The sequence below is a fragment of the Apteryx mantelli genome, chromosome 2 (genome assembly GCF_036417845.1).
Source record: "Apteryx mantelli isolate bAptMan1 chromosome 2, bAptMan1.hap1, whole genome shotgun sequence".
NCBI lineage: Eukaryota > Metazoa > Chordata > Aves > Apterygiformes > Apterygidae > Apteryx > Apteryx mantelli.
In genome coordinates, this window is record NC_089979.1 from 46,735,334 (window position 1) to 46,762,320 (window position 26,987).

Sequence of the window (26,987 nt, forward strand, 5' to 3'; positions counted from 1 at the left end):
ACCATGACTGTTGAACAAAATCACAGTTTTTCAGCTCAGATTAAGGGAATCTTGACTTCAATTAAACAAAAGTGTCTATTCATGTGATACTAAATATTTTGAGACAGCAAAATATCTTATAAAAGAGAGCACAACAAAATTCTCATTCCTTTGCCCTCATAACTAAACTATAAAATGTTTAGTGATGGGATCTGCAGATTTACCTAGATAAAATACTTTTTAAAATTCCTATCATATATGATCCAAGCACATTTTCAAAAATTTTAAAACATTTATAGTTCTAAAGCTAACATTATTTTAATATACACAGTTCAATCTTCTTTTCAAATAAGTAATATTTATCAAAAGATTACATGAATTTTCAAGAGGTGTCATAACTTTATTGAGTTCACTCAATGTTTGTGAGGATTCATATAGAATATAAAAAAAGATGAGTCGTTTTTCATTTTAATCTTCAGAAGTACAGCAAGTTTTCTGGTGTGTCGTTACAGCATTCTGACTCATTCATGCAGACAATTTTTGGTACAAAGACAAATGGAACTTAGACCAAAAGTTGAGTAATTGTATGAAATCAATGAGGTAAGAGATGTCTCTTTCTAATAATATTATCCATTTTAACAGACAAGGTGTTCAGAATATTTTCTACAGTGGAAAAAAGACAGGTGTTTTGTCCATAGTTTTATTTCACCAGGAAGGCTTATACGGTTCTGCATAAAGGTCATTGTATGTACAGCCTGAAGTACAAAGTTCCCTTTGAAAACTCCAGCACAAAGACACTGCATATTAACAACATTAAACAAAGATGTGGGTGGTATAGGGAGGAAAAAAAAAAAAGATTAAAACAAAACAGCATTCTTCCTATTGGAAAAGCAGAATAAAACAAGGCACTTTCAGTAAATAAGTGAAGAATAGAGACAAGCTGTCAAAGATTCCATAAAGCTGTCCCAGAGCACTGTAACAAAATCCTGCAGTAATGAACAAGTAAAATACAAAAAGGCACTACATAATCCTCTCCTTGCAACTCCCCTTTCTCAACCAATTAGCCAACTGAACTTGGCACAATGGAGTCTTAATTATAATAAAGTGCATCTCCTGTCTTAATACGATTTGAAAAATAGGCTATAGAACATATGTAGCAATATCCCCATGTGTACAATACATTGAAACAAAAATACATTGCAACTAGATGCAACTAGATTCAATCTAGTTATGAACTGTGCAGAAAAAAATATGGCTTCTTTACGAGTCTTTCAATTATCTCCATATAATCTAGAATATTTTTAAATGAGGCATGAATGCATTTGCAAGATGGTAAGAGGTAGTGTTCCAGGTAAAAGGCAAACTCACTGACATATTGTTACGTGGGTATATAGCGAAGGTATCCCAGATTTAAAAGTAGCATTACCGAACTAAACAAAGTATTACAGCATGCTCTCTTGGGATGTAAATACACAGTGTTTTGGGGGGTCTCATTAGTTCCTTCAGCAAAAATGACCAGTTTTTGATTAAAATGTTCAACTATAATCCCATTTTGTAAGTACTTTTCTCTTGGTACTGTAAGTTTTCCTATTGCATTGCATTAAAATTTCCAGAGAAATAATCATTTTTAGAATTTAAAAACAAATTCTACACTCTTATTAAATGTAAGATGAGTCCATTTTTACTTCAACAAGCATTAATTTATGGCTATAAGAATATGAAAACACAAATACCAAACAGATGAACACATCAAATGTGTCACATCAATGGCAACATATGACATGCTAGTTAACTGTTTGCTGACACAATGTGAAGTTTTTGTCACTCCACTAGAAAAGTCAGCCAAATCACATATGTACATTATCTAAACTTTAGCTGATTTTAGCCCTTATTAGACTTAATATATTAAATATATAAAGGCTAGATAAAAACTGAAATCAAAGCAGCACTGAGTATATTTCTTACGTCAATAATTTGTAAGGATTTATGTAAACATTCACTATGTGCGTTCTTGCTCTTTGCTGTAAATTCTTTACAGCTACTATATGCTCCTACCCACAGGGTCTGTCCCAAGCATCATTTGTCAAGGTAACAGCAGCTGCTACTGATCTATTCTTCTTCATCAGCAGTATACGCTACTTCAGCGACTTCAATTTCTGGTACAGAACTTTCAGCCAAAGAGCCACTCCAGCACGCCTCGTGATTCTCTTTATCTGAGCTGCAATAACAGATCAATAAGTTTTGTCAAATGGAAACTAACATGATTCTCCACAGTAGTTTTATGTCTGAAATCCACCAAACATTTGCAAGACTTGTTCAACTTACCGCTTACACCAGTGATCACATATATACTAAAATGATCTATCCTGAGGGCCTGAATGAAACATGGGATAGCTACAAATATGTGCAATAAAATGCTGAATTCCTCAGCTGTGCAGTATTTATCTAAGACCAAATATTTAAAAATGTACTTTAAGAAAAATAAAAACATACTTTATGTGAAATAAAATAGTATTTACCAGCTGTCCTCACCCAGGGTACCCTGGTCTGCTTCTACTGCAGAAGACTCCACCTCACCACTGCACTCACTTTCTTCTCCTGACATTTGACGAGTCATTTTTCCTAAAGATAAATCCCTATAACAAATAAGAACAGAGTACCACCAATCCATTTATGGCAAACATTCATCACTGAAGAGCTGTTTATTTCACTTAAAACTTAGCTATTTCTGGAAAACTATCAATCTCACTCCTATATGCCCCATTTCTTTTATTACTGCAGAGATGCAGGGTTTGAACTGGATAGCTATTGAAATAGTTTTATCTGCTCCAGCTACTCATTCCTAAACTGAATTCAGTCCTCTGGTTGCATTACAACTTAGTGGCTGTACAAAAGATTTCAAGTCCCAGAGAAGTGATTACAGTTTAGGTAAGAAATTAGAAACAGATGATCTAAGCCACACAAATCCTTCTACGTTAAAAATCAAAACACAGTCAGAAGTAGAGGAAAAGACAGAATGATAAATAATTTTTTTTTTTAATAGTTTCTCAAGCTTCTCCATTGTAACTTTATACTCACATATAAGTTTATCAGAGCAATACATTTTTCCATTAACAATAAAAGAGACAGGTAACAAGCTTTTCCTTAACAGCAACCCAGGAGTTGTCAATCCTACTAGCCTGGCTAAAAATGAAAATATGGCCATGCAGAATTTGCAGAAAAAACCCCTTGTTTCCAAAATATTTTTCTGTGTGGAAAGCTTGTTAATTTAGTGCTGAAAGCTGCTACTTCAGTTGGAAAGAAAGGTTTGTACATAAATTTGTGTTGAAAATAATCTTACTCTATTTCACTACTTTTTAATTGCTCTAAGTACTATTCTTTCCACTGTTATATTTTAAAGCATGCATTGTTAGTAATAAAATAATGATAGAGAATACTACTATTGTATTATGTTAGGGCCAAATCCAGCGAGGTACGTAGATGCCTACAAGTCTGATACCTTGCCCAATTGTTCCACTCCTACTTTATATAAATCCTAAGTACTTGGCCTCTAGATGGTAAAGGCAGAAGATGCTTAATTCCTCTTGAGCCATCAGATCAGAATTCCACTTCAAAGCCAAATTAATTTTTTTTTCTTTTGGTGGGTTCAACTCCCATCAGACAAACAAATTTCTTTAACAAAGTCAGAGGTTTACTCTAGCAGAAATGGAAGAGTTAAGTAACCTACTTTTACAACTGAAAATTCACAGGAATTATTTCTCATCTAGACTTCAGCTACTACTTGACTTACTTTCAATACAGTCTGGGAAACAGGGCACCCTAGTGTTAAGAAATCTATCTTCAGGGAAAGCACGAAAAAAATTCCCTTTTTCTTATTCATGCCTTCTTATTTTAATTCTAGTAACAAAGAATTTCCTACCACAATGAACACATCATAGCCAAATGTGAGTTATTTAATTTTTATTGGCTATATTAGTGTTTAAGCTATCAGTAAGAGTCATAACTTTCTTCTCAAACAGGGAAAGCAACTTTCAAACCTCATTACTTCCCTTCAGGAAAAAGTAACAAGCTGACTATGGTATTTGGATCAGAATTCGCAATAAGTCACAACAATTACATTTATATCCTTTTTCATATCTAGCCCATTTAAACTTAAACCATATACCCCAAAATGTAATTCGTTAGTCACAGGGATATGCTAGAATGAACATCCCAAATACTACTAAAATAGCTTCTAAAGGGTCCATGGGAATTTACTGCTTTCCTAAAGAAACTCCACAATGACTGACTCCGCAGATTGACTGAGTACTTCAGCATCAACTGCCCTGGGTCTGTTGCACAATTTAGTAGACAGGCACCATAAAGTTTTATTATGAAACTCCACCATTTTTTTCCTTGGATTTAAATAGATAATCTCCAATGCTATTTCAAAGCTATCTGTTGCATCATTCCAGGCACCTCAGAACAACACAGTTAAAGCCATTAATATAGATGAATAATCACTTGATCACTATACTCTATCAAAGCTTTGAGTACAGAAGAAGTTTTATAACTCAAAGGAATTTTTCTATCGCTGTCATCTCTAGTGAGGTGTTCCACCTATCCAGAATTTCAAAGGCAGAATGTTTGCCATATCTTTACAAGAACTAAAAGATTAGGAAACATAACCAGTGTTATTTTAGGGGGAAAGATGGAATAACACTCAATTTGTACTAAATAACAGCTTTTTAGCCAGTACATGAGAACGATTATTGAAAATACTTCCTTGTGTGCAGCTATCATGCGGAAAACATGTTTCCAAGAACACATTCAGAGTTGGTTGTGACTATCCAGGGAAAACATGTTTGTGGAAAGAAACTCCTGAAAATTGTACAATTTCTACATACCTAATTCTTCTTTCAATAGCATCTATGTGAAGTTGTTTTTCACTTAACAATTTCTTCAGTGATTCAACCTCCCTTTGTTTTTCAAGCAGTTCTTTCTGTAGACGGTAATTTGTTTCCTCCAGAGTTTCACAGAAAGCCTAAAAGAAAGATTTAAGAATACCTTCCATTTAACTTCAGTGGATCACCTTTATTGATTTTGCTTTTAGAAATATCAAACTGTAACAGAACTGTAGCTGTTTCTCTTTGTATTGATTACCATAAAGAGCTATACAAGCTTTTAAAAAAAACAATTAGTTTTGTCCTTAATATAGCATGTCACTTTGCTTTGAACAATACATGTACTACACTGAACTGCAATGCAAATACTTTGCTGCATCCTTGACGTTTGTGTCGCTACAAAATAAACACTTTTCTCAGAAAGAGGTTCCCCTCTTTTGACATGCAGTCCCTAGTCGTGAATCTTTCTGCCTGTACAGATCAGCTGAACTTCCTCCTCCTCCTCCGCCCTCATATAAGCTTTTCTTTCACATGACTTTGAAGTCAGTTTCAAAGATGCAAGTGGCAGAGCCTCGAGCAATTTCATGATAGAGAATAAAGACTGTTCAGACAAAGTGCATGTTTTCTCCCTTATCCAGGTTAAGGATGGAAAGTAGCAGTTACATACCAATACATAGCTGTTACAAATTAACAATTATGAAGAAGACCAACAGAAAAAAATGTTTGAAAAAGTTTAATTAAATACTAAGATCACTAACTACTCCATCATGGTAGGTATTTGGTGTTACTCTGCTCATGGTGACATGTATACATAGTACATCATGATGAATTTGCGTGAGCAATCAAGACTTAATGCATAGAGCTAATGTATAATGCAATATCCATTCAATGCAGGAAATGCCAAAAGTGTTGGCATAGAGCCTGCTATTCTATTACTAGTAACAGTAAGTCTACCAACAGTAATGTGCAACTCTGATTTAATAATTTACATGTTCTTGATATATAAGAAACCCAAGCAGGTTTCTTGACTTAATTCTACATGCTATTAACAACTAATTCATGGAATATATTGAATATTAACATTTTATATGAGCTCAATAAAAATCAATGTGGTTAGGACACTGTTTTTGTAAGATCATAAAATTATCCAGAACATTAAGATTCTGTTCTTTGCTTTAATTCAAGTAAACTCATAATCAATTTCTTTAAAATGTTAAGTTTTCCTGTAACTATACAATTAAAACAAATGTAGTGTTTTTCAATCAAATATCCATTTCTATTGATTTATTTTTGACATTAATTGTGGTTTTAAAGTTAATTTGTTTTACTGACTGGGATAGCAAAATTATCTTAACTGACAGGCACTGAAGACCAATCATCAGTAAAGCCATAGCTTTATTCTCATCTACTAGAGATGAGAACACATGGCATGGAACTCATTCTTCACAACAAGCCTTTTTAGTGAAACCTAGCAATCACTCCAGCTAAGCAGTAATCTTGTTTCATCAAGCCAATTAAGTGGATATTGTAAGACTGTTCAGGGTTGCTGGTGTCCTGACTGAAAATTGACCATTAGTTTCTTAAGAATACAAGTAGTATTATTTTTACATTTAGATTTATGGATATGGACGCATTTCCTTATTTACAGAATAACTAAAAATATTCAATGGGAGTTGTGAATTGTTTTATTGTTCTATATGAAAATGGAAAACAATCTTGAAAAATTCATCTCTAGTTGAAATTATGTATCAGATGAACATATAAAGAAAGTCAATGTTCAGAACTGAATGAGAAAATATCAACACATTCTAAAGAAACATGTTCTAAAGAAAGGTGAACTAAAGCAGAGAGAGACCTATCAGGGAATTGTGTGTAATGAGATATGTTGCTCCTTCAAGAGCTGGACAGCCAGAGCCTTGTACAGTTATAAAACCCAGATGGGATCTATAGTCCCATAAGTTCTGAAAGAGCAACAGAAACAGCCCAGCTGAAAGAGGAGTTACTTCTTCAGTGGATCACGAAACCCAGATGGCTGAGAAAGGACTTGCGGAAAGAATTACCAAGGAGATGACAAAAAGACTGCTTTATTCAATATTTTGCCTAAATTTCTGTGGTTGATGGATGTTGCACAGTTAAGTACCAGATAGCTATTATAAATATGATACTACATACATGAAAAGGCCTAAGTAAGTTCAGTAACAGCAGGTGAAATAGAAGCAGTTTTGGGGCTCTAAAACAGAGCTCTAGGAATAAGGATATGAACTGTAGCATTTGTCCTGGAGTTGGGCATGGTTGCTAAAAAGAAATGGGTGAGGGGAGGATGGAAACGATATAACAAGGTGCATTATCTCTTGGAGACTAGAATTTTCTGACAACTATATCTGACAGTTTTACAGAAATGGTTAGTAGCCAGCACAACAGCAGCAGATCTATTTTAATAGTTTGCCTAAATTCCTATGGTGAAAGGATAACCCTGATGGGACTTCAGCACAGTATGTATGGTCAAAATCACTATGAAGAAGGAGCTTATGTTTCCTAATTAATATGAACAAATTCCTGTAATTTTATTATCATTTTAGTTCATCAACTTACAATTAAACAGTTAAGATGAAAAGTAACCATGCAGAAATCAAATGAAAGCCCATAACACACAAAACATACCAAATCCTTCAGATATACATAGTAGTGGAACCAGAGCCAAAGCACTCCCACTCACACTCAAAAGCGATAAAAATAAACCTAGTTGAACGAGCTTCACTTAACATTCACGATTTCTATAGTATTAACAATATATGCGCAGTTCCAAAACATATTTTTATTCTATAAAGCAAGAAAACTAAAGTGATCAGTTCTAGACATACTAGATATAGCTCTGCATGCCAGTGAAACACTTCTGGCAAAACAGGCTGCAGCCTATAGCATTAGCTGTCCATTTCACTCCAATGCATCTTGAAAAGCTGCTATCTTATGAGACTACTTGAATCAGTTATTTGCAAGAACACTATATGAAAATATATTCTCTTCACTAACTGAAACTGTCTGGGTTAATCATTATTTTTGGTGGTCAGAGTTAACCCTTTCATTAAATTTCATAGCACAAATTTTACTGCAAGACTGGAAGTCTAATTTGTACACATTGTGACAATGTGTCTACAAAATCTTCAAAAACTCTCCTTATTCATATTCAGAACAAAATTCTTCTACCATCAGTAGTTGTCAAAAAAAAAAAAAAAAAAAAATCACACAAATGAAAACCACCACCACTTCACCTGATGCTTGGAGAAGCAAAAGGGAAGAGACTATATCTTAGGACAAGTATCAAGTACAGTGGTCAAAGATTATCAGTGTGTACTAGTTATCAAAAGATCATGTGTCAGTTTTAGAAATACATGCATTTACAATTTTTGGGGAAAGAATGGAAACAAAAAATGTTTTATTTGCAACATTTGCACTGCTCAGCAGATTTTTACAATATTCTAACAACAACTACTGCTTTTTGCTTTTGTCATATTACATAGTACTTACCCTGCTCTCCTCTAGACTATCGAAAGGACCCGGAGGATCATCCAGACAAAGAAATTCTCTCACTGCAAGGCTTTACCAAATAAAGTAAATTAGTTAAAGTACAAAAAAAAGCAACAATACCTAAATATGATGCCAATATTTCTTCAAGGGACTTAATGAAAATTTACCCTGACATTACTCCCAAGCATTCCAAATAATTTTAACAAACTAAGTCTCAGCTATATGTGTTAACCAGGGACAGTACTTATAATCTAACTTAGAAGTTTGCAAAGGGCTCTTAAGAGTTTTAAAACAGAGGGCAATATCCAATTTAGAGTGTTTTTTTCTGAAGCTTCAGAGAAATCATTACTGCATGACAACTGAAGTAAGTTTATCACTTTGATATTGAAGATGCTTGAAAAATTCTCATGGTTTAAAAAAAAAGAAAAAAAAGAATTAGAAAGTGAATGAAAAAGTATGCTGCTAAAATTCATACACAGATCTCTTCAGGGTATATCAGCGGAACTAACCATGGGCAGTGAAAGATGTGCTTGTGTGTCTCCATTTTGTTAAGATCACAATCCATTGACATATACACAGTAAAAAAAAAAGTTATAAAAGAAAAAACTGCCAAGGTTAATGGGCCACGGATGTACTACATGTCTTTGCTAAACATACATTTGCAACTAATGCATTCATCTTGAAATTGTGTAACAGTCGTCATGCTCCTCCATGCTCAGTTTTGTAAAAGCCAGAAGAAGAAAGTATGTACAATCCTCTGGTTTACTCCAAAACAAGATATCTCAATTATCTCCAGTTGCGGAGATTATACAAACAATTATCTGCAAACATGCATCTTCACCCAATTTTCTGACTAAGCCTTTCCTGCTCTGTTTTATTCATTCTTCTACAAATACCCTTAAATCAGAATAATATATGCTTATTAGCAATTCTGTGCCTTGCGCTCACTACTTACAGATCTGTAAATCATCTTCTATTGCAATGAATGCACAAAAATGGAAGATGCGACTCTAAATGAATTCACTATCTTTTTCTCCTATGCAAGTCCCATGGGAAGGTGAGGACAAAAGGAAGTAGTTTTCTGCCTTCCTCTCATTCCATACATTTGAGGCAAACACTAAGTACAAACATAAGAAAAGACACTATTTTTCTCCAGCTACTAGTCTGATCAAACAGTTCAGGTTTTGCAACCAAAATGGGGAGAGACATTTTTTCAGCAAACACTTGACTGCTGATTATACCATGACTTTTAGGAAAGCTCTGATGAATATTTATCTAAAACACATGCTGTATTTCACCTTTATTTTGTCGCTGGATTTACGTAAGCCTGTTTTCAAGTCCCTGTTGCAGACCTGAAGATACTTTTTTTTTTTGGCCAATGTCTGGTCTGAATTCTTGTCTTCATCTCCATCTTCACCTCAGCAGCCTTTACATCATCCCAAAAAATTCCTTCTCCTATTATGCCAATACACTCCTTTCCCCATTTAGTCTTTGTGATAGATGTGGTCCACAGTGCAGATCTCCTCCATGCTTTCATTACGACCCTTCCTTTTTCAACCCTCTCCAACAGTGACTTACAGAAATCAATTCATGATCTGCGCAAGCCATGGCCTAAACTTCTACAATTAAAACAGTTTCTCCCAAGTACTCAAAAAACAATAAAAAATCCTGCTACTTAAAACAAAATTATCCCTCCTGTTAGCTCAGAAAGTGATGGACAGTGACAAGTCATTAAGTTAGTTAAATTATTAGGAAACATAACCCCAAACTTTACCAAACGAAAGGTTATTCAGCCATAGAAAGTAGTCTTCAAGGAAAAAGAACACTGTATTTGTTTTCCAGATTGTTTAATCTGCCTATTTGAAGTGACCCTTTTCTAACATGATGCTCAAATCCATCTTTTATAGTTGAATTGTTCTTTTCATAAAGACAAAAATTGTGCTGAATGAGCTCATGTATGGCTAACTCAGAAGAACTTGTCACATGGAAAAATTTCTGCTCATCATTTTTCTTCCATATCTTTATCCTTCGTTCACCGAGCTCGGTTCAAACGTATTTTAGAATATTTAGTTTCTACATTATGATAATAATTTTATTGTAGTGAAGTGTAATATTAAGATGATATGACATTCAGTAATGCTTGCGTGTGAAAAAAGGAATACCCAAAAGAATGAATATGCATAAATATTCAATCTACATGTATAATCATTAATTAATAGATCATACCCATTTTTTGTTCTCCCTAAAGCTGCTTGCAGACATTTCTGTCTTTTTCTACTGTTTTGGAAACATCTTGAAACCAAGAGCTGTAGATTCAGTCTTGTATATACAGAAATCAAGAAACTTAAAGCCACAGGTCACTGCAACTTAAGAGCACCGAAAACGTGCTTAATTTCTATTACAAAAATGTTCCATTGGTGGTATAAATATTCATTTGCAACCTAGCTTTGAGAGTCTGCTTTGACCCTGTTTTCCCCTCCACATGATATATACCTCTTTTTTTCCATTTAAGAAATAGGAGAGAATTCTGTCTTAAGACTATGATAGCTCACAGAAATCTTCCACATCAAGTAGCATCATTGCTATGCACAGATCCTTCCTTTCTTCTTCGCTCCTAAGCCAGCCAACGTCCTTCTCAAGAGAGGCAGCAATGCCAGCGCACACCAGTGTTAAGAAGGGCAGCAGCTCAGGGCAGAGAAGACAGTGCTGCACACACAGGGTCTGGCTGTATGACAAGACTCAACAGCTGAGTTCCTTCCTTTCAAGCTGCTCCTTCCACAGGGTGGAGGCAGAGAAGAGCTGTCATTTATGAAGCCAGCTGATGCTTTTGTTTAGCAGGTTAAACTTCTTTCTCCCACCTCCTGGGTTATGTGGAATTTTCTTTAACATACTAAACTCTGTGGGTGGATTTCAATTTGATCTTTCACTGAATCTTCAATACAAGACAAAAGATAAATAATCCATAAACGCAGACTCTGAACTTAAGTTATATGCATGCCATCCTATGTTTTATCTTTAAACTACTTTGTGAATCTAGTGTATATCAAGTAGATATACCAAACAATGTATGCAAAGGGTGAGTTTCCTACACACTCTCAGTATCTCAATACTAATACAGTGCATAAAGAAAAACAAAAGAGATTTCTCTACAAAGACAGGTGGGTAGTTTGGTTTTGGTGTGACCCAAGCAGTTTCGGATTTCTTTGCAAAACTGTAGAAGTAAAGGGGTGAGCTTTTGTGGCAGAAGCAAATTCAGATTCTCACACTGCTCCTGTAAGGTGCAAATATTAATTCAATAGTAACTTTTATTCTCTTATAAGCAGGTAAGAAATTCAGACAGATCAAACCTCCCTAATTTAATAATTGCATGAAGAATTCAGATTTTCATTAGATGCAAACTTACATCCTAAACTGTAAGGCTTAAAATAACTTAAATCTTAAGGCAGAGCCTTACACAGCCAAGACATAAGTTTTCTTAAAAAACAAAACACACTACAACTATCTACCTGCTTGAAAAACAAACATTTAAGCTCCCTTCTAAATCTGATTAGAAATGTATTCCAAAAGTTACTTACTAGTTTTTGCATTAGATCATGAAAGATTTTTACTGTGTTTAGTTCAATCATTTTGGACCATCATCAAGATACAAACAAGCTAGTTGAAATCCCAGGCTAGCTGCAACATTGTGAAGCTCAGCAAAAGGTCTTCAGAGACATTCACTCAGACCAGAAGTCCATCTAGCTCACTATTCTATGTCCAGCAACATGACAGTAACTGATGTTTCGAGAAGAATCCCTTTTTTGGCACACCCACCATTGTGTAATTTTAAAAACCAGTAAGTTCTTAAACTTCTCAGCCATATATTTCATCCAGATAATCATGTTTAATAGCCACTGATGGACAAACACCACAGTTGATCCCAATTTCTTTTGAAATCATTTATGTTTTTTGCCTCTAATATCTCACAACAAAGCTTTGTAACTTAGTGTGACACTTTGACTATGACTCAAACAAAAAAAATAGCGTTCTTTACTCACCTTCCCCATCTCTTTCATGATTTCACCTGCCCTGTTTAGTCATCTCCTTCCCAAGACGGAAAGATTAAATTCAGCAAAATTTTACCCGTAGGGAAGCTATTCTGCAGCTTCATCTGCCCTTGCTTGCCTTCTCTGTGCTTCTAGCATACCCTCTTCTGAAAAAGTGCTTTAGACTGTGAGAAAGTGCAATTCAGATTTCCATAGTAATAATGTAATTTTCTCTTAGCTGTCAAGTTCCTCTTGAACAATTTTTATCCTCCCTTTTGACTATTGCTGAACACTAGGCTTTTTTGGAAAACTATTTACATCAATGCTGGGTTGTAACAACTAATTAATTCTATGATTCTGTATGTATGTACTTTCTGTTATTTTGCACTTAATGACATGCAATTTAATCTGTTAGTCACTCAATATCTAGGGATCCTTCTACAATACTTCATAATCCTATTGGTCTCTCCCTTTTCCAGATCATTTCAATTATGCTGAACATCAGTGCCCAGAACTGTGATCCAGAATTCCATAGGTAATGCTCATAAACTCTCTTCAATTCTTCTCCCCTTACCTTTCAAACATTTTACATGAGCTCCCTCCTAACCATCTGTAAATTAGACTTCCCTCTGCAAAAGACATTATTGCTTTCTCAAGCACTTTTATTCATCTGTTTACCACTTCTGTTTTCCATTATAAGCAACATCAGAAGACCTGGTCTATAGTTCCCAGACTTAATACTCAAGTTCTTAAGGAAAAAAAGAAGGCGTGAAAAGTAATACTAGTCATTCTTCTAACAAACTAAGGCAAATGTGGACATCAGATGCTGTAACGCCACAGGTACTTGCTCAGCAATTTTACATTTTACTTCCTGTAAAATTCTTGAGGGAATGCCATTTGCTCTGGACAATTTCTTACTCTTCACTTTTAATGATGTTTCAATTGAAGATAGTTCCCCAAAAGAATGGGACTGGTAAAACAAACTCTCAATTCCTCTGTAATGAATGCTAGCATGAAAAAATGCATTTAGGAGTTTCGCAACAGCCTTATCTTTCCTGAATGCTCCCTTTACTTCCTGATCATCTTCTGACCTAACTCTCTAAGTTTTTCTATTTCTAATGTTGAAAAGGTAGTTAGAACTAACAGCTATGCCTCTATCAACTTGCTTCTTAAAACTTTCTTTCGGCCTATATTGATATGATGTTACGTTTCATTTGCCAGAATTATGCTCTTCTCATCTGCCAGGCTTGGAAGGATCTTCCACTTTGGTATGAAAAAATACACTGGTCAGTAAGACTTCTGCACTTGGTTACTTAATCATACTAAGATTTTTTAGACTCTTCAGTCTTCTTTGATTAGTGGTTTACATTTACTTATGTAAAGTAATCTATAAAGGTACTTCTTTTACTATTATGTCAGGTAATGCACATTATGCCAGTTTAATGCACGTTTTAAGAAGTAACTGCATAGTAGTGTAAGAGCTTCACATTACGAAAACCTAATATTGGATTGCAATATAAACTACTAATACATCAAATCTGCTTTCAGCATACAGAAATTACGCTTTAGGAGTAAAAATGGTTTAGTCTAACATTTTAAAATTAAATATTACAGCATGCAGTTGTAGTTAACCACGCACAATTCAAAATACTGCAATACCCTTTTCTGCTTAGGTTAAAATGTAATTAATTTAATAGGACACCAAATAATGCACATAATGACTAAATGCACAACATGAACATTAACGAAATTCTATGGCCTATACTAGGAGTTTGAGTAAAAAAACCCACAACCCACAAAATTTAAATCACATACCAGTTAGCAATATCTTTATGAGCTACTAGGTTTTGGAGGAATGCTTGTAGTCCCAACTGTCGATCTTCCAAGAAGTCAGGATTATAATTATCCTTGAACCAGCGCTTTGGTGGAAGAGCCAATCGAAAGCCTGGAAACATATCTTTTAGCTGAAATAGAAACCAAAGATGAATGAAAACATACAAAAAACCATCAGCATGAAATACTGAATTTGATGAAGGCATTGAACTTTACTCAGAATTATTGGATGTCTTCATCTTCTGTTAAGTTCAAGCACTAGGTAAGTCTCACAACCATAAGTACAATCCAAATTATTGTATAAATTCTAGACTCAGTTCTACCACTTGCTGTTTTGCCTTAGGCAATCAAATGACCTCTCAAATTCACCATATACAAACAAAAGTGAAAAAGCTATGCTTTGCTACTGAATGTCTTTGAGTCAGTAAATATAAGAAAACTTTATGTAAGTAATAAGTGTTAGATGAGTAAGCATTTCGGTGATGTTTCTTCTAAAGTACTCAGGAATAAAAAGTACTATATAAATAAAATATATAAAACTCATTACAGACCTACAACACTGCAACTCATCTTTTTTTGGGGACTTTTTTTGAATCAGAATGAATTATGACAGATGCATGAAATACTTCTAGCAAAGAGCAGCTCCTCAAAGACTCAAACTATTTTATACACAGATGTGGTATAAACCTTGGTACTAACATGCAAAATTATATTCGTAGCTTACTTAAATAGCAATTAGGTATACTCAGTGTCAGAAATACCTAGAAGTTTTTTTTTTTTTTGAATTTGGAAATGAAATATGGAATTAAATGGAGGCCTAAAATTATGTAATGATTGACTTGTCCAAGGATGCCAATTTACTTTTTTCTACTATGCATGAAGGTAACAAAACCTTAATGCTTTCATAAAAAATTTTTAGATGTGTTTTCTTAAATGGGATGTTTGATGCAAACACAAAAAAATCTCTAAGAGGATTTACAGTGAACAAAAAAAGGTTTTACAAAAATAATGTAATTGCAATTCACACAAGAACCAGTTAATCTTTTCATGAAAACACGATCAAGCAAACTTCTGTCAGATGTACTGAATACATCTAATACATTCACATGAATGTTCCAATGACAGGGATTCCAGAATCTCCCCGCAAAAAACATTTTACTTCTCAGTGTTTACATAGCTGCTAGCAAACTTAAGCACTGTGACAATAAGATTGCTGTTTTTAACTACACTTTATGGACTCTCTGAAAAAACTCCTGGGCAACTCTTCAGCAGATTAAGTTTAAAAAAAAAAATTAAACAAAACATAACAAAACCAGATACTGTATTCCAGCTAGAATTTCACTAAACATTTTAAAGAAATAACCACCTTCGTGACTTATGTTTGTTCATAGCAGCACCATCTCATACCATGAGAAGAGTGCCTTTTAAGATCACAGTTATTGCATAGTCAATTTGTAGCCCATGGTATTATTAGTTCCTTATCTATACAATTGTTTGTCAAAGTCACCTTCTTTATTTGTGTATTTAATGTTTTCTTTAAGTATATGTAGTCTTGTTCTCAGACTGAATTTCCTGTTTTTATTAGACTATTTTTATCTTTGGTTATCCAAAGTTCCTTCACCTATTACAAAATTATCATTAACACCATACATTCAAGTATCCTCCACACTCCATAACCCCTGTTAGTTAATGAAATACTGAATGCACCTGGACCCAGAGAAGATAACAGAAGAAGACTTAATTGTAGAGAGGATGATAGATAAGGACAGCTGGGAAAGCATTTCAACCAGCTGGATTTCTGCTTAACGATGATTTCACTTGTCTGTTTATGCAGATCACATTGTTTCTTTTGTAAGGGAAGAGCATGTCTACCCACAGATTGCTCCTTTCGTGGATGAAGAGTCTGAGAAAGCTAGTTGCTGTCAGCAGATCCATTTTCAACAGCACAGTCTTGAGGAATTCCTTCTCGAGCACTCCTCAGATGCAGCAGGAAAACTATGGGTCAGACAAGCTATGCTGCCTTTGACAGCTTGCTTAGATCCAGCATTCTTCCTAGATGTCTCTCCCCTACATCATCATGTGATAGATCATGCATGTCACATGAGGGAAAGATTGCACAGCCTTAGGGAAAAATAGTTAAGTTGTTGGTTCTTAAGAATTGGCCATTTTATTATTTATTCAACAGCTTTACAGGTAGAGTAATAAACTTTAAAAAGTTCTTCTTGCACCTTTTCTCAAGATGGAAGTGCATTTTTCACACATTTCTCCAATACACTAGGTGTCCTTAAGCGACAAAACCTATGCAACTAGCCAAATGTCTGTACTGTAGCTTTTGCTCCTAATCCCTCAGATTTCATCATGTTCAACATGCTCTCAAATTAACAATTTTGTTAAAATTATGGCAAAAGACAGTAGTTTAGTCTTTGCTGTATCCTTTGCTAATTGCTTTCCATAGTTTGCTCCCAAGTAATGGACCTATATTTTCCTGTCTCCTTCTATTACTTCTGTTTCTAATGATTTATAGAACTTTATTGCTTCAGTCATCCTGTGATAGTTTGTCCTGCATCTCAGCACTTCTGCCTTACTCCTTCCAAGTTTGCGCTACTCCTTTGTGCTGACCTCTCTGTGTATTCTTTGCTTCTGATTGATTGCTTTTGATTTTGAAATCAAAAGAGGACTTCTCATGTACCCATACCGGTAACATACTTATCTTTCGTTTGCATTAGATTAGTATGCCATTGTGTTTTTATTTGTCTTCTTTCAACAGGCATGATGTTTTCATATCCTTTTTATCTCCTGGAAAGAAGTTTTTTGAATGACAAAACTCTCTAGTTTCTTGGGCTTGAATTCTACTCTTCTGACACTTAATCACTCTGCACTTAAACTCTACTTTTTTCAGAATCATATGATTCTGATGTCTTTTACTCCCATTAGTTTTTATTTTATTAGCTGCTCTGTACTAAAAATATTTCAGAAAGTAAAGGAAGTTATGTTCAAAACCTTTCCAGGATCCTATTCCTATCTATTTTGCCTTATGTATTTTCTCTGAGAGATCAGGGTAAATAAAGAACACTATTAAGTCCACCAGCTCCTTCTATTAACTAGCTAAACTGCATTCATCAGGTCTGTGTCATTTTATCTACATGTGTCCTATTGCTACACTGTCCCTATTCTTTTCTCCATTTTCAGCCATTTCCAAAGTCCAGCTCTCAGCTCAGTGTGAACTTCAGAACAAGCATATACCTAAGGCACACAACACAAGACCTGCTCTTTTCTCTCTTTACTTGGTCTTCCTGAAAAGCCATTCCCCTCTGTCAATACTCCAAACTATGATTCATGCAGCACTCAATTATTCAATTCAGTGGGCGTTTAATGGCAACTTTCTGATATCATTTCAGGGAATGAATAATCTGCCACCAATCTCAAAAAGGAGGCTGGAGAAATGAATTTATAACATAATGGATTTATACATTGTTATACATTATACCTCTTGTTTATACTGGGTTTCTAGCAAATATGGCACAGAAAATCCTAAAAGTATACATGCATGAAATTTCATTTCTAGTATTTGTCATTAGAGCACTATCAACAAGGAGCTGCAAACACTGTATCATGTCTTTTGAACCACTGATAAAAACATATAATCATTTACTCTTCAACTCTTAAAAGACAGAAATACCAGCTGCATTACTTGAAATGTGCTGTAATTCTGAAACTTAAAGAGAATTCCAGAATTGTAACAAAAGAATTGTTTAGATGTATACTAAAAGATGAAAAAAAACCCAAAAACTTTAGCCAATAATACAAAGGGGAAAAATTCCTGTTATAAATCAAGGCAAAAGTCAAACATTCATGTCAAAGATTTGATTATAGAGACTTTACTTGTAAAAATCAAAATATCTAAGTATCTAGTCTGAAAAAGTATATGTGAAGTTTTAGTTTTCCACACTACTGATAGTGATCTGATATGTCACAACTAACTTCCAAGACTCTAAAAACAAAAGATTGATCAACACAAAAAGTACTTCTGATGCTCAAAAAATTTTAGTTTCCATCAGCCTATGACCCTCAAAAGCAGATTTTGCTGCACTGAAGACAGTATACTTACACTAGTTATTTCATAGACACAATCTTTGCAAAAATGAGGAATCCTATGTGTTTCGTTCATTAATATAGAAAATGTTTTATATGCAGTAAAGAAGCAAAAGCAGAAGAAGAAGTGACAAAAACATGAAACAAAGAGAAACAAGAAATAAGAGTGAGGTAAGTTGGTTGAGAATTTACTACTGTATACTTATCTCTCACCTTGTCATTAAGCCTGGAAAAGTCAGTGTACCGTCTAAAAACCACCCAACTTTCCTCTGAACTTCTTTTTACTAGTATTTTGTACACCTGTGTGGAAAAACAAGAACATCAGAAAAAAGTGCAGAACTTCACGCTGCATTGGCTGGAAGGCTGAAATGATCCTTTATTTTTTAATGAAACAACTCACAAATAAAAAAAATCTAATTAAATCAGCAGTATTAATAAATTTCAGAATTTAAGGAAAGATTTTTTGTATTTTCCAAATATAATTAACTACCTTCTCTCTTTGGCAGGTTTGTGAAACTCCTTCCAGATTTCCCCTCTATGGAAAATCAAGTCCCTGCTACCAAAGAGACAACTGAAGTAGGTTTTACAGATCTACTTTAACTTTTGCTGAATTTCAGTTTTACTTATTAATTCTGGAGGCCAATCTGCTCTTTACACAACAGTAGTAATCATGCAGTTACTGAGCCTTATATTATTTTAACACAGCTCATACGCCTTGGCTCACAAGAAAAAAAAAAAAAAAGGTGTAGGATAAAAAATAAGATTCTGCTCTGGTTCAATTTGTCTTGAACATTAGTTTTTGTCTTTCCAGGCAGAATATGAACACCCATCCACCTCTGTAGATGACTGTGTCAGAATGATTATACCAGCATTGTAAACCAGAAGTAACTGATCTTTTGAATCAGATGTAGCAAAACAACAGCACCATTCTCCAACTTAAAAGAAAATGGGTTGTTAATAATAATAATAATAATAATAATAATAATAAAAACCTTTTGGAGGACTGCAGTGGGAGTGTGCAAAGCAGAGTAGATTAAAAAGAGAAAGGCAAAAGTGACCGATGTTCAAATGCCTGAACCCAACAAATCTAATAAAAAACAACTTTAACTAGGAACAAACAAAGTCTAGGAAAACAGTTCTCATGTCACAACCTTACTTTTTCCAATATATAAAAAAAGAGACTTTGCAATTGCACCGAGTTACCTTTCCCAATTTACATTTTCTTTTAGGTTAAAACTAATAATCTCCAAGCAAGAAAAATATATTTCTGGAATTGTAATGATAAATAATCCCTCAGTGGGCGTTTAACCAAATTCCTTAAACATTTTCTAATAATTTTCTCATCTACAGCATAGCGAAATCTTTCATAGGGTTTCATGCTTTCACAGCCAGTTCTCTTAACGGATAAATGTATTTTTCCCGTTGCAGTCCCAGCATCTGGTAACCTCAAAGTTAGCCAACCTCTGTGCACCTGAGAGACTCAACTACTTTTCGCCTTCTTGTATTCTATAAAGTATTAAGTTGCAGAGTTATAATATCTACAGATAACTACAATATGAATCAAAAGCAAATTTTCAGCAAGCACCTCTTATCTATATTTCTAAACACAAAAGTCTTACTTGAAGCAGCAGCACCCACAGATGTCACATATTGTGGCAGAGGCAATATTTCAGTCATAAAAAAGCTATTAGCTATTAAAATCCGTTCTGCAAGTATAACACGTGTCTGCAAAGCCAGCATTCAAATACAATTTTATTTTCTTGTATTTTTTTGCATAAATGTGGGTCCAAATATTTTACCCTTCCTGTCATACTAACTTTTAAATAACCAGGGAGCTCTATTTTATAGAAATTTCATAAAGCAGAACTGCTTGTGAAGATGGTTTGCTAGTATGCAGTTAAACACAGAACAAGAAGCTTTGGAATAGGTTTGTTGATTTACAGAGTATTCTATTAAAAGTTTTGCAAAAATATTGTTTTTTTTCCATAAGTGCATATGTAAGCAAAAAAACAAACAGCTAGCTTGGCCCTCCCTTTGAACAGTTTCCAAGTAAATATTAGTCAACTTAAAAATATTCTTCCCAAATTATGGTCAGCTTAGCAAGTCTAATGAGGAGCATAATAGTGATTTACTGGCTGAAAAAAATATGGTCAACCTGGAACAAACATTCTTCTTTTTTTTTCCCTACAAAACTAGGAAAAAAAGGTATTTTTTCCTTTTTCAGACTTGCAATTAATAAACAAAGCTCTCAAGTATTACAAAACTGACTCTCAGTTAGTTCATACAAGTTTGTGAGGGAAAACAAGAAATGAATTCAACAAATTCAAGCAATTTTCAGTCAGTCTTAAATTGCCTTATTCCATAAATGCAAAATATTCAATGAAAATATGCATTAGAAACCAATTTCTAGAAGATTCAGCATCTCGCTATCATTTCCATTTGATTTATTAAAGCAGTGAAAGTTTCAAGTAATTCAAAACCTAAAAAGAAAAATAGTGAGTGGTAAGCGAACATTCCACATTAGCCAACTAATTTGAGACCAACTGCTTACAAATGCAGAAGTTTCTCAGACAAGGTTTTTTCTCCCTAAGCTTCAGCAGCTATGTACTCCAAAATACACTAATGTTTAACTGTTAAAGTTGGTACATCACAAAGCATAAGTAATTCAGATTCATATTCTTGGGAGCAATGAAATGCTACACAAACTGTATTAAAACTTTAGTAAATAAGCCTCCTTTCTGCAGCTTTTAAAAGTAACTTCAATTTCACTTCCACTGATTGTGCACCACAGCAGCAACCAACATTTCTAGCACTAATTACTCACTAGCTTTAATACATAATTGCAAGTTTATCTTTAATTAACTGCTTATGTTTTCTGTTGCTCTCTGAAACAAACACAGCAACACAAGAAGTGAATTCAGAAAGAGCAAAAAAAGCACCCAAGCATTTTAACTATGAAGAATGTTTCATTTGTACTGTAAGGCCTTATACATACAATGACTATTTTGACTCTGTATTTTAAATGCAGTTGAAGAACATCCTATAAGCATACTGGAATATGCTTTGGCATATTTTCAGACCAAACCATGTCAATACAACAATACTATTCATAGTTTTAGCTTTGAAGGTATTATTTAAAAAGAACTTTTTAAACTTATATGCAAAATTTTTTTTTGGCTCTTCTCTTACATTACCATGCATAGTGATATTAAAAACCTATGACAGGATATTGCTTTCAGATAATTAAAAAATAGCACTATTGAATTCTTTGTAAAAGAACTTGATGATTTTACTAGTATTTTAAGTGTCCTAAAGGCGTTAGCTTTCTGACATTTCTAATCTAAAAGAAAACCAGAGAACAAATGCTTGTCTACTGTTTCCTCCTTCTTACCTATTTGTTATTTTTTTAATAACTAGTACCCAACCAACTTCTATCAGTTACACAAACATTGCTTAGTTATCCCAACGAAATGTTTCAACCATATCCACAAAGCAGTATCTTATCTGTGTACGGTATATTAAAAAAAAGTCAGCTACTGTATATTTTGAGAAAAATCAATTTAAAACAGTTAAGCTAGTGTTTTGCCATGAGATACCACACATGTGACACCTCACCCTGAGGCCTCTGGAACAGAAGAGATTTCCCCTAATTAGAAGCTAAACCCAGCAATGTCAGAAGCTGTAAACAGTGTTTGTACATTGAAGTACATGTTGTGTTTCTAAATAACTTTAAAAGGTAAATATCAGGGTGTTTTGTTGCTCATTTAAAATAAAAGACTACATTTTAAGATGTTTAAGTATCCAGTTCAATTTTGCAAGGAATTGTAACTTTGTAAGGAATTTCTGACTTTTCCAGGAGAAACGCATGATACTTGAAGTAGAGCAAAGCATTTCTATTCTGCACACACAACTTCAGAAAAGACTGCTTCATTTCCCCCCACCTGTAAAAAGGGGAGGATACTTTCCTGCCAGATTACAGTACTTTGAAGCTAGATTGGTATTTGCAAAGTACTACAACATCCCTGAACTGCAGGTTTCATTTATGAAAGAGAACACAAAGTATATTCAATCATTATCTGAATGTCTATATAGGATGAACTGTACTATCCCCAAAACTTACAGTGAATTTTGCCCTTTCCTCCATCACCTCATAACCCAGTATAGTAGGCGTGGATGGTCGATCTTCCCAGCTCCTTGAATCTGTATTCTGCTCTATATCTTCTATGGGCTGAGAACAGTATTCTATGGATGTGTCCATACCTGTAAACTTAGTCCTAACAAGTGGACTACTACACACAGATGACGTAGAGCCAATCTGGTCAGGCACGCTCATCTTTTTAAAACTACCAACAGTAGAGTCTTCCAGCTGTCCTTTTGAGGAGCTTGAACTTGTTGATATGCTCCCAAAAGAAGAACTTCTTTGGTTTCTGTTTGTAAAGCTGGAAGATGAACTTCCAATAGGAACAGGAACATATGGTGTTGCCATCCTTCATGGGGAAAAAAAAAAAAAACAACAACTCAGTTTCTGGTCCAGGAGTTCAAGGTTCATCCACTGGATGATCCATGCTTCCTCTTCAAGAACAGTACCTGCAGGGGAGGACAGAAATATTGTCAAACCTTTTGTTTATATTAAGTGAAAACAACTGTTTTTGGAAGAAACTATACCAATATTGAGATGGTTAATATCAGTATCAATGGTTAAACACTTCCACAAGGAATTTAATATAAATATAAAATGCTGCCTTAAAATTACATCCATATAGTTTAAAGGATGTATTTTCAGGCCTTTCAGGACTCTGCCTGAATTTTCACTATTAAAATAAAAATGAAAGAAAATTAAAGTAAGATTGTGAAAGAAATTTTTTTATGATTTGTGTTATTTTGTTTTATTAAAGAAGTCAGCAATTTTAAGTCTGAAAAGCTGATGTAGTTTAACTGTTTAGCATAAATGGTACAAAATTTTTTTCAGAATTATGTTTCTGTAAGATGTACAGAGCAGACTATATGAACCAAATATGCATGCAATAATATGCATGACCTGAATCAAAAGAAAACACAGTAAACTGTATTTGCAAATACATGTTCTTTCACCTGTATATATTACATATACTCACTGAAGTATGACAGATCTGTTTTCAAAGCAAGATATTTTCAAAACAACAACTTTATAACTTCATTGCATATAATACTGTAACAATGTTAACTGGGCAGATTTTATGTAGCTTTAATTGGAGCAATTAAGTTTTACAAGCACATACATCAAAAACAGTGTTGTGACAATAACTATTTTTCCATTTTGGCAGCAGATTAAAATGGAATAAAATAAGTTTTGGGGAAGAGAGATAAATAAGTTTTGACATTTTTTCTACAACAAAACCATTTCAAGTCAAAATTAATTTTTTTGTGTGTGTGCACATTTCAAAGAAAGTAACATAAAATTAAGGTAGTCTCAAACTGCCAAAAAAGCAGCAGCATTCTATTTTAACAAAATACCAGAAGGAGGACTCACACAAGATGCAAATTAGATGCTATCTCTTTGGATTAACAGGATTTGAGTCACCACACATTTTGCCCAAGAGTACACTAACCACAAGGCTGCAGGCTGTTGTGAAATGGGAAACTGTCAATCTGATTCACATCATACAAACAATCCATCACCTACTGGAGCAAAAACTGAATGGGTTTCCTAATTGCAGTGTGATATTTTCATTCTCCTGCTTGAAATAAATATGAAATATGACTGAACACAAATAAGTAAGTAAATATGAAACGAACCCACGTCAGCAAGAAAGATCAAGAAAAGCTCTTGAGATAATTCCTTCAGTCAGGGAAAGCAGAACTTCCCAGTCCTTTGACTATATAGTAAAGTCTTCACACACTCGACACACTTAGTATGTTTGAAAGCTATGGGAACATGACCACAAGGAGAAGTTTTGAATTGGCAACGACTCCTCAAGAGCATCTCTGCCTCACTGTGGGATGAGGCTGGTCATTTAGCAGCATCCCAGGGAGTAGAAATGTCAATCTCATAAACCCCTGCTGGTTCACATTTTGCTGCTCAGGTGTGGGATTTGGACTATCCAGCAGCTCCTAGTGCAGCACGGCCCTGTGGTTAGTTATGTGACTTAACTCCACGGATCACACAGTTGAACTGCTTCAACATCACATAGTTTGAAAGAAGCTAGTCACACCTGCGCTGGAGCCAAGACACTCTCCTGTAGCTAGGCTAAGGTCTAAATCCTTTTCTTCAGCTGTATTTGAGTTATTGAAACTATTTTCTGCCTCAAATAAACCTATATCAGCCAGTAGCACACCTAAATATGAGCAGATCCGCACAGCAAAGCGGCCGGTATTGTGCATCCAACATCTACACCAGACATGCTTCAGCAGTTTTTATTTCAGACTAGTTTAATTTGCTGCCATTGACGGGATGCCTATTAACAGCTGAAGTGCATTAGGTCTATTCCCAGCAAGCATTTTCTGGTTTAGTTTCTTTTGTACACTGCAAGACTTTGTGACCCAAAGCATATTAAATGGTGATCAAAATTTGCTTCTAAACGATTTTCTTGACTCAAACTAAGATAGTAAACTTGCCCATAAAAAAGAAAAGGGGCTGACACCATCAATGCACTGCTCAGATCCCCCAAACTCTTAACAGGAATAGAAGAGTATTCTTCAACTAGTAGAAGCGTTAGGTTAAGTGAGCTAGAGGCACACTAGGTTGTTTAATATGATGTATTTTTTCAGTAAAAAGAAGCATACACGGATATTATGTAAGAATTTACCATATCATAAATACGTATATATAAATCCTTTATATGCATATAAATGCATCTTATCTGGAAATTCTGATACCTCTACAGTATATCCAAAATATTTACTCGTTATGAATTGCAACAGGGTTAAAAAAAACAACAACACACTAATACAAAATTTACAGCTTATAAATGCTAAACATTAGAAAAAGGATACAATGCTCAGATGAGGGTTACAATCTTACTGCTTAAAGCTTTTCTATGAATATAGAAGCTTACTGTCAATTCATATAACAGAAGCAGCAAACACTAATTTGATAAAACGCTTTTAGACAAGATAAGTGTTCACATCAGTGCACAAAGGAGGGAAGTGCAAAGTCAGCTACATATCCAAACTCCAGTGCAGACCGGTCTCACATGCCATTACATTAAACCAGGAGAATCATTGCCGTAGAGCAACCTTCGAAACATGCAGATCCCTGTGCTGCCTTCTAAAAGATAAACCAACCACTGCGCTCTCTCTCATCTAAATATTTACATTCTTTATTTTTCAGAAGAAATTTGTTTCCTGTTCATAACTTGTATTTGGCTCAGTTTGATTTCCAACTGCAAGTTCAGAATGAAATGAAAAGATGAGCACATTCACTTGAAGTACTTAATTGCTAAATTTGAAACAGGATAGGATAGAGTCCCAGGAACCCTACTGTCACATGCTACAAAACAGCATGACACCAACTTCTCCTACCCGAGTGTTTACAACAGTCACCTCCCTTTCTGTGGGTGAAGCAAACAATCCATAATAAAAACATTTTAAAAGGGTTTACCTCCAACTCTAAGCTATGGCAATTCCAAATTCTTTTAAGCTAATGGTTTTTGGGTTCATTGAAAAACATGGAAGCTATGCAATGCACGGATAACAGATTATAAATAAAACAATCCTTGTTTAACACTTCGATTGGATTCGGTAAGCTTCAGTTATGCAACACTGATCTGGTTACTTATAGATACGTCTGTTTGGACAACGAAGTCAGGCTGATTTTTATTGTTCAGGTTTTAAACGATTTACTACAATGGAATGTTTCCTTAGGAATTACTGGAACTTTTAAATTACAGCAACATTTTCGTCGTGTTAGGGTCTACAAACTTTTAAAAATAAATAAAGATCTTGCGCCAGCGTTGACCAATGTATTTCACCACGTATTTTACTTGCTTACGAGCCCACTTATAGCACCTAACATGCACCCACAGGGAGGCAAGTACCGCCCCAGAGTTTGTTACCGAGTGAGAAACACCGTATGCTTGTAAACCAGCAACCCTCCTTCCCCCCCAAAAAACACAGTAAGAAGCGTTTATGTTTACTAGCTCTGTGATTTAATGGTCCTCAAACAGAATTAAAAGAAGGAACTCCACTTACCTCCCGCTCAGCCCCAGCAATTGGCACCCGCCTCTCACTCCGCGTTGTCACAACTGCTGCCAGAACCGCGACGAGGCGGCAGCAACCGCACGCCGCGACCTGCGGCGCCACCCTGGCGCGACGGCCCTACAGGGCCGGCAGCCGCCGCTCGCCCCGGGACACCGGGCTTCCGCCGCCGGGCTCCCGCGCCCCCCCCCGCGCACCTCGCCGTTAAGCCAGCGGCAAACAGGAGGGGCGACATCAGCCCCGCGGCACGGCGACACGCCGAAAGGCCGGGCCAGCCCGGGAAGCCCTGCCCCGCCGCACGGCCTGCTGCTCGGGCGCCCCGCGTCGCATCGCGTCGCAGCGCCAGCGCCGCCGCCGCGAGATGGCTCCCGCTGCCCCGCCGCCGGGCGCGCTCTCCCGGAGCCCGCAAGGCCGCTCACCTGCCGCCGCCGCCGCCACCACCAGTGCGGGCGCCGTCCCTCTCCCTCGCCGCGCC

At 35.4% G+C, this 26,987-nt stretch overlaps 1 protein-coding gene across 6 annotated transcripts; it reads right to left on the reverse strand.

Annotated features, from left to right (window-relative positions):
- Positions 1-354: 354 nt before the first annotated feature.
- On the reverse strand, positions 355-26,987 carry SNX16 (sorting nexin 16). 6 transcript variants are annotated; one of them, XM_067290594.1, is made up of 8 exons: positions 26,932-26,987; positions 22,458-22,924; positions 18,551-18,637; positions 14,228-14,376; positions 8,388-8,457; positions 4,866-5,002; positions 2,499-2,615; positions 355-2,197 (listed from the first exon to the last, which is right to left on the reverse strand). In XM_067290594.1, exons 2-8 carry the CDS (start codon positions 22,821-22,823, stop codon positions 2,089-2,091), a joined length of 1,035 nt encoding a protein of 344 aa, XP_067146695.1. In that variant the 5' UTR covers positions 22,824-22,924; positions 26,932-26,987; the 3' UTR covers positions 355-2,088. The 6 variants fall into 6 exon arrangements, with proteins under 6 accessions (XP_067146695.1, XP_067146696.1, XP_013798325.1 ...); XM_067290595.1 differs by having other exon boundaries at positions 22,458-22,824; positions 26,932-26,979; XM_013942871.2 differs by lacking the exon at positions 26,932-26,987 and adding an exon at positions 26,507-26,589 and having other exon boundaries at positions 2,512-2,615.